This window comes from Megascapheus bottae, chromosome 15 (assembly GCF_031878675.1).
Source record: "Megascapheus bottae isolate mThoBot1 chromosome 15, mThoBot2.hap1, whole genome shotgun sequence".
Classification (NCBI taxonomy): Eukaryota; Metazoa; Chordata; class Mammalia; order Rodentia; family Geomyidae; genus Megascapheus; species Megascapheus bottae.
The window spans coordinates 7451322-7463527 of record NC_143523.1 but is presented as its reverse complement, the minus strand read 5'-3'; the positions used below and the strand labels follow the sequence as shown (position 1 = coordinate 7463527).

The following is a 12206-nucleotide window of genomic DNA, read 5'->3' as shown; positions in this document are numbered from 1 at the left end:
CTGCCTGGGAGGTTCCCTGGCTGTCCAGAAGAGGGTGCTACCCACCGCCAGGGTTCCCTGCTGGGGCGATCTTGGAGTTGAGAAGGTGGCAGGTGTGTCACCAAGACCCATTTGAAGTTCTTCTGTGATCCATCAGCCTGATCACCTAGACTTTAATTAGCCTTGGATGTTTGCCAGCTAGTACTTCCTGTAGCCAGGGAAGCCTGTGTGAGTCAGGGTATTATCCTTGAAAATTTTTTTATTGTTATTATCAAGGCTAGAGCTATACCACTTGAGCCTCAGCATCACTTCTGGCTTTTTTCTATGTATGTGGTACCAAGGAATTCAACCTGGGTTTTCGTGCATGCTAGGCAAGCAGTCTACCTCTAGGCCAAACTCCTGGGCTGTCCCTTAGCTTTTTTAAATCAAGACTGGCATTCTACTACTGGAGCCACAGCTCTACATTCAGATGTTTTGTAGATAGAGTCTCTTCGATGTATTTGCTGCAGTCCTCAGATCTTAGCGTCCTTTCTCAGGAGGGTCAGGATTGCAGGCATGAGCCACAGGTACCCAGTTTGAGTTTGGGAGTGTTTTGAAGCATTCTGGTCTGATAATTAGACTGGGGTGTCTAATTTGGAGAGGGAGGTGGCAGAGGTAGTGTCATTTTCATGGCATTCTATCTATCTAGTCCCTTTCTTGTTAGCACTGGTGACTGCTGGTGGCTGTCAGATTTCTCTGGTTCCCTTTCTTGCCCTTCCCCTGGCCCATCCCTTAGCCTCCCTCTCCCTTTTGTTTGTGCGTGGCACCTAAGTAAAGGATTTTCTATTCTTCAGGACTGGAGGTTTGTCTTGTCTCCATTCACTCACATATTCAATCATTTATTGATGTCACTATGGACTCATGGGTATTTATTTTGCACTGTGGGCTGTAATCCAAGACTGCTGTTTGATTGTGGAGATCCTAGTAGTTTTGATTTCCTTTTAAGAGTGTCCAGAAGCCCACAGCAGGACAGAGATTTGCTCAGATTCTCATTTTTAAAAGACCTCATGAGCTGCCCGGTGGAGCAGGAGAGGCTCCAGGATTGGTGGGCTCCCACAGCCTGAGGCTCCCTGCCTATTTGCCAGCCCACCCGCCTGCCTGCCCAGCCCAGCTGCCAGAAGTCTAGCCAGCTGTGCCTTCATTGTAAATCAAGCGTGACCTCCCCTGCATCTCTTCTCAGAGATGCTTTTAGTCTCAGGACAGTGGTCTGGATCCAGCGGCCAAGTAAATTACATTCCCCCCACCCCTCCTGTGTCTCTGGAGGTTTTCAATGCAAGTTTCATTTCTTTTTGTTGGCAGACTGAGGTTTAAACTCAAGGCCCTGTGCTTGCTAGCTAGGCGCTGCTAGCTGAATCTCCAGCTCTTTTTGCTTTAGTGTTCAGATTGAGTTTTACCTGTTTTTGGTTTAGTGTTCAGATTGAGGTCACTGTCACTAACCCCACTCAGATCCTCCTACTCTGGCTTCTCATGAAGCTGGGATGAAGCAGCCATGAACCATCACACCATTTATTTGTTGAGAAGGGTGTGTGTGTGTGTGTGTGTGTGATGCTGGTGTTGTGGTTTAAACTCCGGGCCTCGTGTTCTATCTTAGCTTTTGTTTTTTTCCCCACTCAAAGCTAGTGCTCTACCATTCCACCCACACTGCCTGGGCTGACTTTGAACTGTGGTCCTCAGATCTGGGCTAAGATTATAGGTGTGACTCACTGGTGCTCAGCTGAACATTCTGATGTTTAAATCCACATGCAACAATGAGCTTGTCCCTGGGGGGGGGGGAGACAATCAGCTTTTCTGAGTAACCTTTCGTCTCCTTCAGCTCTCCCAGGGCCTTGAACTATCGGAAGCTCAGCCTGACCCCTCGGTGTGGTAAAGCTAGACAGGGAGTCTGATGACAAGAATTTCCAGAAGCCTAAGTTAAAGGGTCTTGCTCACCACAGTGCCGTCACAGCTGGCCTGGAAGGAGGAGGGTTGGCAAAGAGTTGGGTGTGTTGGCACATGAGCCTGAGCTGACCTTCCCCTCTCCCTACTGGGGACAGCTGGCTCTTGGGGATTGGTAACTTAGAAACCTGGGCAAGATGGCCTGCTTAGACCCAGAAGAAGTGTGCACAGTGTCCAGTCTTCTTGCAGAGGGGAAGTAGTTCCTTGGAGATGACCAGGAAGCCTATGGAAACACTGCTCTGAGTGTAGCCTTAGGGCGGGGGTGTTTCTCAGGCTTCCAGGTGAGGTGTCCCCACGTGCCCCAGATTGCTGTGATTTCTATACCAGCTCAGGAGAACATCAGAGTCCTCTCCATCTCTCACTGAGCTAGAGATGGGAACCCTCTGGATAACACTAGGTGTCTTCTGCTCACAACTCCTTTGCCAGCTTTCCACCTGGATAAGTGCATTTTATAGGTGAGGACTGGGATTAGTTTAATTTTCATTACTGTAGTAAAATATCCTAGGCAGGCAAATTTTCCACCTAGATATGTTTGGTTCAGACTAGAAGTCTGAACAGCACAGTGCAGGCTCTGGTGATAGCTCCGCCTTGTCTCTTTCACCTCATGGCCTCCAGCAGTGGGGACAGGCAATGTGCATGCCTATCTGTGTATCTGGCCTCTGTCCTTGTTCTTTTTTTGTGTGTTGGGCTTGAACTGGAGCTTGAACTCAGGGCCTGGTTGCTGTCCCTGAGTTTTTATGTTCAAGGCTGAGCCACAGCTCCACGTCTGGATTTTTGGTGGCCAATTGAAGCTAAGAATTTCACAGATTTTTCCTGCCCAGACTGGCTTTGAACCCTCAGATCTCCTGAGTTGCTAGGATTCCAGGCGTAAGCCACCAGTACCCAACTTTGTTTCTCTAAAAAATATTCTTGGTTCTCAAGTATGAGGCTCACTGTAATGATATCATCTAAACCTAATGGCTTCCCAAATGCCTCTTCTCTAACCGCCTTAATCAGATTAGTTTTTGTCCTCTAAGCATCACTAATTTATGGCTTTGGGATGATAAACCATAATCAAACAGTGCCGATGATTCTTTCTCGTCAAGGGAAAGAGTTGCATCGTTGGGACTGAGCGTCCTCATGGACGAGACTCCATGTCCAGCAGGCTGGGGTCTACTTTGCTGTTATGTAAGCTAGGTGCCAGCCATTCTTCTGTGCTCACTTGTTCCCAGGCAGCGTTGGTATAAACATATCACCCCACATCGCCTTCTGAGTCCACTACAGATAGTCGCCCTGAGGCTCCTGGTTTTTGCTCAGTCTCCCACATGGAGTCAGAGAAATTGGACTGGAATGTTCTAGAAGAGTATGGTGCCCCTTCTTGCTCTGATTGGAAGTGCTGAAGCTGGGAGTTCATATTTCACTCCAGCACAGTGCATTTTGGTAGACTTTTCTTCTAATCCTAGTTCATCCACTTTGACCCTTGGCCCTAGATAGAGGTGAGGAAAGGAAGGTGGCCAGGAGAGGCCAAGGCATAGTCCAAAGGAAGTAGAGGAATAAACCCCCAAACCAAGGGAGAAGGCCGGCTGGAGGTGGGGAGAACCCGCGTTCTCACCTGATCATGCCTGGCTCAGGCCCCTAACCAGCCTAAGTGCTGCTGCCTTTCGCTGGAAACTCAGTTCCTGTAATACTTTGCTCATTAGATGAAGCTATAGTGGCTGCGGCCAGAGCAAGGGACCGTATCTCAGTGCAGTCCTTCAGGGCATTCTAGTTGTTTTGCTCTGCTCTGTTTGCACCTTGTGATCTATACATATACTCTGCCCCCCCCCCCCAGTCAGCCACTCACACACCTACCTACTCATTCATCTACTCCTCATTTGTTCTCCATCCATCCTGTAGTCTTCCTTCATGTATCCATCCATCCCTCTATCCACCCACCCATTCATCCAGTCATCCATCCATCCATCCACTACCCATCTCTCCCTCTCTCCCTCCATCTACCATCTAGCATCTAGTCTGTCTCCAGTGTAGACCGAAAATGAATGAACTAAAGCAGAGTTATTTCTTAAAGAGGCATGGAGAGCCCAGCTTTGATGTTGAGTCATAAAACAAATAGACAAAGAAACAAACCAAGAAGCAAGAGGAAGCCTTCCAAGTTGGAAGTCCAGGGTGTTTATCCAGCACAAGAAGAAGTTTCACACTGTGGTCAGTGTGTGTATACTGATACTTGTACATACCCAGGATCTGCATAGAACTCACCTTCCTAGGTACAATACATTAATATTCCATCCTCCTCTCTCTTTTAGCTAAAAACATTTGGTGACCACCCCATCAATGACAGTATTTCCTAGTGCACTGGGCTGCTTCATTTCCAAGAGAGGGCCATCACTGAGTTGCACATGGCAGGTGCCAGCAGAGCCTACAACACCTTTCCAGATGAAGGCAGGCATTTTGCCTGGCTAGGTCTCCTCCACCCTCCTTCCTGTGATCAGTTCAAGACTCAGTACTAGCACAGAAATAAAAATAACTTATCTTCTCATGTACAAGTCAGTCTGTGAAGATCTGAGAACTTATGTGAGGGAAAAAAAATCTCTCATTCTCATTAGTTATGTGCTAGTTCCAGCCTGTCAAGGGCAGGCAGGGTAGAGAGAAAATTATAGTCAGAGCCTCTAGGATGGTTATGAAGAGGATGATCTTTTTAGGGCTTGGTAATACATATATTTAAGTGCTGCATACACACATATACACAAATACACATGCTCACACACATGGGCACGTGAGTGCCCAAGTACCTGTGTGCGTACACACACACACACACACAAACACACACACACTCACACTCACACTGAAGCTCTCATTCACTCACTCTGCCGCAGATGTGCTATCAATAGATGCTCATGGCCGCTATTTCTGGCACAGTGTTCTGGATTTCTGTTCCTTCACGGACTGTTGAGTCAGCAGTTCTGTGCCGGGTTTGCACCATCTCACTCATAAGTGGGGCGACAGTCCCTGTTAGACTGCGTTGACAGCTCATCAAGCTTTGAAGGAATTCACCCCAGAATAGCCAACATGGGGCGTGTGTGTAGGGAATGATCTAAATGAGCCCCCTGCCACTTGGCGGGGTGGGCATAGGGGCTGTCTACCAGCTCTCTGCTAATGATGAGGGGAAGATGAGAGGTGTGAGGCTTCTGGACTGGCTGTTTGGTGGAGCCTCCTGGGCGGGCTCTAGGCACTCTTCCACCTGCACAAAGGCCTCTCTTCTCCTGTTTCTCCAGTCTGGCTGGACAAACCAGCTTTGCATTCAGTTCGGGAATGGGATGGCCCCATCTCTGTTTACTCCCCCATGTGCTCCTTAAAAAAAGGTCTTTTATTCCTAGTACAGAGTAGCCTCTAAAGCTAGTAAACTTAAGCTTGAGAGGGAAATGCAGTGGGTTAATACATCAGCATTCAAGCCAAATACCACATGAAAGCTCTTTTAATAAAAACCCAAGCCTTTTTAGAATGCCTGCAAAACTTTCTGGAAGCAGTGGCCTGAGAAGGAAGATGGCAAGTATTGGTTATAGTTTAGAGCTTGGACAGAAGCAATCACCTGGCCCAGGTGAGTCTCTTGGTTCTCTCTTCTCAGATTTAGGAGAATGGACTGTTTTTAGGTAGAAACCTGAACTTAGGAGGCTGGGATTTTATTTGGCCAATGAACACCGATATGCCTATAATCTTAAGCCTGGTTTATAAAGTCAGTGACAGGAAAGGTTATCTAATACAGTCTAAAGAGATGTGTTGCCTGAAAAAGATCACTTAAAATGTTAAGGAGTGCAAATTGTGCCGGGTGTGGTGGCTCACGCCTGTAATCCTAGCTACTCAGTAGGCTGAGATCTGAGGATCTTGGTTCAGAGCCAGCCTGGACATTAAAGTCTATGAGAGTCTTTTTTTTTTTTTTTTTGCCAGTCCTGGGCCTTGAACTCAGGGTCTGAGCACTGTCCTTGGACTTGCTCAAGGCTGGAGCTCTATCACTTGAGCCTCAGCACCACTTCCGGCTTTTTTCTATGTATGTAGTACTGAGGAATTGAACCTGGGTCTTCCTGCTTGCTAGGCAAGCACTCTACCACTAGGCCAAACTCCCAGCCTCATGAGACTCTTCTCTACAATTAACCATCAGAAAACCAGAAGTGGTGCTATGGCACAAGGGGTAGGGTAGAGCCTTTAGCCGAAATGCTTAGGGACAGTGCTCAGGCCCAGAGTTCAAGACCCACAACTGACAAAAAAAAAAGTGCAAATTGTATAGTTTATAATGAGAATGTTTGAGATATTACCTTTGAAAGGAAGTTGAGGATTGTGAGAATGACTTATGTTTAATTAAATGTGGATTTGAATGGTAGCCATGTTAATGATAATAGTGACTGAGGAGTTTGGGCTGTATATCCTTCTGAAGTTTTGTGCAATCCTTTCCATTTGCAGTTCACACAGAAACTTTCCCATAAGCAGTTGTGATGGCTTCCCTTGATGACCCTTGTCTTTGAAGTTCTCTGTGGTTGTCATCCTGACTGGGGTGTTTTTCTTCTTTCCTTTCTCACTCCTTTCCCTGGGGCTCAGCTTGACTTTGAGCTATCAGCCAGGATCATTTTCATGGGTTCCTGACATCCTGATTCTTCTGCCAGAAGAGCTAGACCTTGATGCTTGGGTGGAATTAAGAGCAATAGAGATGTTGAAGAGACTGTGCCTCGTTGGCAGTGAGGTTACAGGGAGGACCCTGGCCCTGCTAGAATGCAGAATGCTGCAAGTGACAGATCAAAGCCAGATGGGGGAACTGGGACCGTTTCCTGAAGGTAATGAATAACTTTTGGAATAAGGCTGAAGTGACATAAGAACAGCAAGGTACTGTTTCTGACCCTAGAGGGTTACTTCCTGTGCTTTACTGGTCTTCTGGGCATGTGTGCACCATGTGGGCGCTAGACTCTGCCACACAGCTTCCTAGCTTTCAGACTTGTTATTTTTTTTTTTTTTTTTTTTTTTTTGGTGCTGGGCTTGGGGCTTGAACTCCTCAGGGCTTGGGTATTGCACCGTCCCTGAGCTTTTGTGCTCAAGGCTAGAGCTCTACCACTTAAGTCGCAGCTCCACCTTTGGCTTTTTGGTGGTTCACTGGAGATAAGAATCTCATATACTTTCTTGCCCAGGCTGGCTTCAAACCATGCCCTTCAGATCTCAGCCTAACTTTTATAGGTCTAAGCATGTGCGTGGTGTGGGATTGGTGTAGGGGACTACAAGTGGAGGAAAGAGTTGCAAGAGGGCAGCGATGGCCCCATCTGAGCAAGCCGGCGGCTCCCTGGGGAGATCTGCAGGTCTGCCCAGCCTCCACACTGCCCACTGTGCTGGCCAGATGAGGCCAAAGGCTGGAAGAAGATGATGTCCAGTCATTCCTGTCCTCCAGCTGCGTTCACATCCCCCAGCACCCTGCCCCGAAGACAGGCTTTCCTCTGATCTGACCTACTTTGTTTTAATATGTACTTGGGTAATTAGTAGCTTTGGGGGTCCACTGAGGGCTGTGCCATGAACCCTGCTGCTATGGCAACTGGAATCCCTGGGGCTAGAGGCAGGATGGAGGGAAGACACCCCTGCCCCTCACAGGTGCTAGGGGCAGGACCTGGAGAGGGGATGATGAGGAAGGGCGGAGCAGCAGCTTGAGAAGGTTTGAAAGCAGAGCAGTCGCTGGTGTGGATTTGAGGAAAGGAGCCCAGCTGCAGCCTCTGCACTGGCCAGGACCTGGCTCAGTGCGGGCTCAGTGCATGCTTGACTAAATGAGGGAACCAGTGCCTGGAATGCTGCTTACATTTTAACGCTTAGACATAAATTTGGGCTTTCGTATTGTATAGGCTGGTGATCTAACCTCCAGGGAGGGAGGGAGAGCAAATGTAGGTGGGCTTGGGGTGACAGAAGTTTTAATGGGAAGTTTAATGCTGTGGACTGGGATTTCCTCAGTCTTACTTAGAGCTTTCATGCTTTGCCCTATTTTATTATGCGTTCTTTCTGATACTAGCAGTCTATCCAAGCAGTGCCTCTTGGTAGTTCAGACTGTCGTAATAAACAAACAAACAAACAAAAAATACAATGGGTGGTTAAAATGGCAACTACCTATTCCTCATGGCTCACGAGGCTGGCAAGAGGAGATCTAGAAGGGGTCTCACAGCCCCTTCCTGGTTTGCTGATGGATACTTCTTGCTTAATTTTCATAGGGTGCGGAGGTGTCACGCTTTTTCTTTTTTCCTAAGGACACGAATCTCTGGAGGTAAATGGTGAAACAGGTGGTTTTGGTCTAGATGCATTGTCCTCACAAACTCCTTTGTACAACTATTTAAAGATAATGTATATTTTTAAGCTGGGCGCAAAGGATATGAAACCCATCATGGGGACTTATAATCCTAGCCTCTCAGGAGGTTGAGATCTGAGGATGGCAGTTCAAAGCCAGCCTGGACAGGATTGGCTGTGGGGCTATTATCCCCAGTAAACCACGAGAAAACCAGAAGTGGAGTTGTAGCTCAACGTGGTAGAGCACTAACCTTGAGTGAAAAAGCTCAGAGACAGTACCCAGGCCCTTAGTTCAAGCTTGACGACCAACAAAAAGAAAATAAAAAAATATTCTGTATGACCAGATGTACATAGGTATTGTGCCTTTCTATTCCTTTCCTGAGTGTCCTCTTTTAGTCTCACTGTGTGTGAATGCCTAGAACATTCACATGAACCCTTCATTTCAATAGTCCCCTATTTCCTTTGTAGTATTCTACTTAGGGAACAAACATTTCTTATAAAAAAGGATCCTGAACTTTCATAGGTGGTATTTCATTTACTTTTCTCATCATTTTGCAAAGTAGATAGCTTTCTTCTTCAACAGGTGAGGAAGAGGAGGTGATAGGTAAAAGGGTATATAGCCCATGAAGGAATGGTTAAAAATTCTGGTTTCATGCCAAAGCTCCCTTTTGTTTGCCAAAAACAATCCCTATTTACCTAAGGGTAAAGATATGTTGATGGGTATTTGACTTCAGGTCATGCAAAACTCAGAAGCAGAAGTTGTCAGGCAAGTTTTAGCTGTGATTGTGTGACTGGCATTTTAACGCTGAAACCCACCTGTGTTGGGACTCTAGACTTAGCCATCTGTACCAATACACCAAAGAAATAGGGAAGGATTAAGGACAAAGGAAGATTCAGTCCACAGGGCTATGTTACAAAGAACAGAGAAAGAGGTTCAGTGACCCCATTGGCCTTCTTCAAGGTGCTGGTAGGAACTTTGAGATTTTGTTGGAAAGCGAGATGGTAGAGGGCTGGGGCATGCTTAGTTGACAGAGAAAATCATGTTGGTCCGGCCTGTGGACAGATCCATCATTCTCTCAGCTCTGATTCTGCAGTTGTTGTCAGTGTCATCACCGGGGACCAGTCTGGCTGAATCTTTGGTGATGAAGATTGTTATTCATCAGTTGTTTCTGGAAGGTAACTAATTACGGAGGAGAAAAAAAAAAAGTCAAAACATACACCAGAGAGGGAGAGAATGGAGTGATGCCCTCTTTGGGCTCATTTTTCTCCACATATTTTCCTAATGTCATTTGTAACTGAAGTCTGTCTCCCGCACAGCCAGGGAAGGGATTACTTTTCTTCAGGATAGATGATTATTCTTCAGTCTAGATGATTGTCTAGGAGCTCTTCAACTCTACTGGGAGGAGGCTCTCTGGCTCCCCCTTCTGTAGACAGACTGGAAAAGATCTGTCTTCTTACCAAAGGGCTAAACCTGGTGGTAGGATGGACAGGTTGCAGGATCCTTGCCATTAAATGACTGGAGTGGCAGTGAGTGATGGCTTCCCTGGGCCGTGCTTCCCAAAGCAGGCCTTGTTACACCACTGGTGACAGTCGTCTTCCTTGAGAGACTGACAGGGAATCATTAGCTATTTTCATCTAAGTGCAACAGTATATGCTTCTTGGAAATGTCACATCACTGAGTCACAGGAATCAGTTTTGATGGTCTAGTGTTTTGTTTGACGTTGATTAAAACAAAATAAGAGCAAAGTCAGCCCACCATGAAGCCCTGGAGTTGTCCTAACATGGTGAATGGAAAGTCCAGATACGCCTACCCAAACATCCCTGGCCACAGTTGTAGAAAACACTCAGTGTCCGGGAGGGAATTTTAAAATGCCTCAAGTAGTTTTACTTAGATACATTTCAGGCCAACTACCCCTCTGGGTGAATAAATACTGAGGAAAGCCTTATGGTATTCAGCTTGCCCTCATGTGGCTTACTATAGGAACTCAGTTGTTGGAAGCTGTTGTACTGAATGCAGAGGGGCAAGGCTAGGCCTCAAGTCAGGCCCGGGAACCTTTCTCTAGAGCCTCTAGTAAGAAAGCCCAGGAGTTCAAGCCCAGGGCGTTCCAGATCCAGAGGCAGAAGGATAGAGTTGGGCACCGAGTGTCAGAGACATTACCAGCCTGCCTTTCTATGTCGGCCCACTCTGGCTGCTGTGTGAGGCCCCTTGCTGGCCCTGTGTAGGTAAAATCTTCTTACCGGGCTCCTGTTTGTGCAGTCTACTGGCCAGAGATGGTGCTGCAGGCCCTGTGCCTGCTCGCCAGCCCGGTCCCAACCACAGCCGACTTTGCAGAACAAAGGTATCCTTGAGGCCAGGCCTTGGCTGGCCCGGGGTTGGGGGTGAGGAGGCCGGAGGCCCTCCTGGGGCTGTCATTACCGGCCCGTCAACCCACCTGCAGTCCAGGAGGCGGAGGTGGGCAGAGCTCCATTGCCGTAGCAGCCTGTGTTACCTGTTTCTCTGGCAGCCCCGGCCGTGGGAATGGAGAAGAAGACCCTTGGCGTTTTCGGGGAGGTGTGAGGCCTCCATGAGACACCCCCACTCTGCCCCTGATCCCCCGGGCCGGAGCTCCCTCACTCCCCTTCCTGGGTCCCCCGCGCTGCCCACCCCGCTGCGCATGGCATTTGAAAGCCCCGCCGTGCGGGTCCCGGGAGGCTGGCGGCGGGCTGGACGCGTGTGCGGAGGGAGGGTCTTCGCCCCCTCCCCCGCGCTTTGTGCAGGCTCGCGCTGCCGGGTGGGGATGACATCATCGCGCCCCGCACCGGAGCTGGGCTGCGGGGGGCTGTAGGAGGGGAGGCGATCCGCGCCCCCCCGCCCCCCGGCTCCCGCCGAGCACGCGCCTCCTCCGCCCGGCGCGCGCGCACGCGCGCTCCCCCGAGGCGCGCCCCCGCCCCCGGGCCCGGCTCGGGCCGCGAGCCCCGGCTCCCCGCTCCGCCGCCGCCGCCGCCGCCTCCACCGCCTCCACGGATGCCAGCGGCTGCTCCCATCTGCAGTGCAGCAGCCCCGGCCGCCGGCCGGCCCGCCCCGGGCTCCCGGGCTCCCGGCAGGACGCTGGCCCCGCTCGCAGCTAGCCTGCACGCCAGGGCGCAGCGAGGATGGGAGGCTCGCAGTCCCTGCAGGCAGCCCCAGCCAGCGACCTGAACCCGGAGCTTTCCGAGGCCATGTGAGTGCGGCGCTCGCTCCGTCCCGGGGCGGGGTGGGCCGGGAGGGGCCGCGCGGCTTTGTTCGGAGCCCCTTCCCCCGCCCCCGGCTCCAGCCCCGGCTCCAGCCCCGGCCGGCCCGGGGTGCTGGCGGCCGTGCACAGCTCTACCTGGCGGCCGTTTCTCGTCCGAGCTGGAAGGCGCATCCACAGCCCCCCGAGGCTGGTTCCGCCGCGGGGCACGCGGGGGGCGGCGGGGCTTCCCGCTCCATCGGGTCTTTTCCCCTGCCCCGGTAGTTCCTGCCTGGAAGGCCTCCTGACAGGGGCAGCCCCGGGCCCTGGAGACGGTGTCCGGGCAGGGGCCGCGTGGTCTCGCGCGGGGGGCCTGGCGGCCCCGCCAGCCCGGCCGAGGCCCCCGGGGAGCGCCGAGACCAGGCCGCGCGCGCACAGTGCTCGCCCGGGCCTCGATCCAGGAACCCCATCGTTCCCCCGAGCCGCAGAGCTGCTGGGCTCGGAGGTGGGCTCGGTGCTGGCGCCGTGCGTCGAGCCGGCTTCTTCTAGACTCGGGTCTCCCTGCAGCCGGGCAGGCCGTGTCACAGTGGGCCGCTGCGGCCGGCCGGCGCCCGCTTTCCCGGGGGAAGAATGTGTTTCGGGGGGCTTTGACGCCTGCGTGCGTGTGGCAGGGAGGTGGCCGGGGTGGCACCCCTCGGGGGTGAGGAGCTGGAGGCCCCCTGTTCCTAAGGAAGGAGTCATTCTTAGGAGCAGGTGTGCGCCCACCATGTCTCTTTATCCCTACCACTC

At 50.9% G+C, this 12206-nt stretch overlaps 1 protein-coding gene across 5 annotated transcripts in view; it reads left to right on the top strand.

Moving 5' to 3' along the window:
- Tacc2 (transforming acidic coiled-coil containing protein 2) overlaps positions 1-12206 on the top strand; it is a 120185-nt gene that overhangs the window by 44794 nt on the left and 63185 nt on the right. For 2 of the 5 annotated variants that reach the window (XM_090345709.1, XM_090345708.1), the window contains exon 1: positions 11347-11429. The exons of the other annotated variants lie outside the window; for them this stretch is intronic. In XM_090345709.1, the coding sequence (XP_090201835.1) occupies positions 11362-11429 (68 nt within the window). In that variant the 5' untranslated portion in view covers positions 11347-11361. Of the gene's footprint in view, positions 1-11346; positions 11430-12206 lie in introns of those variants that run through there. 5 annotated transcript variants of the gene reach the window in all.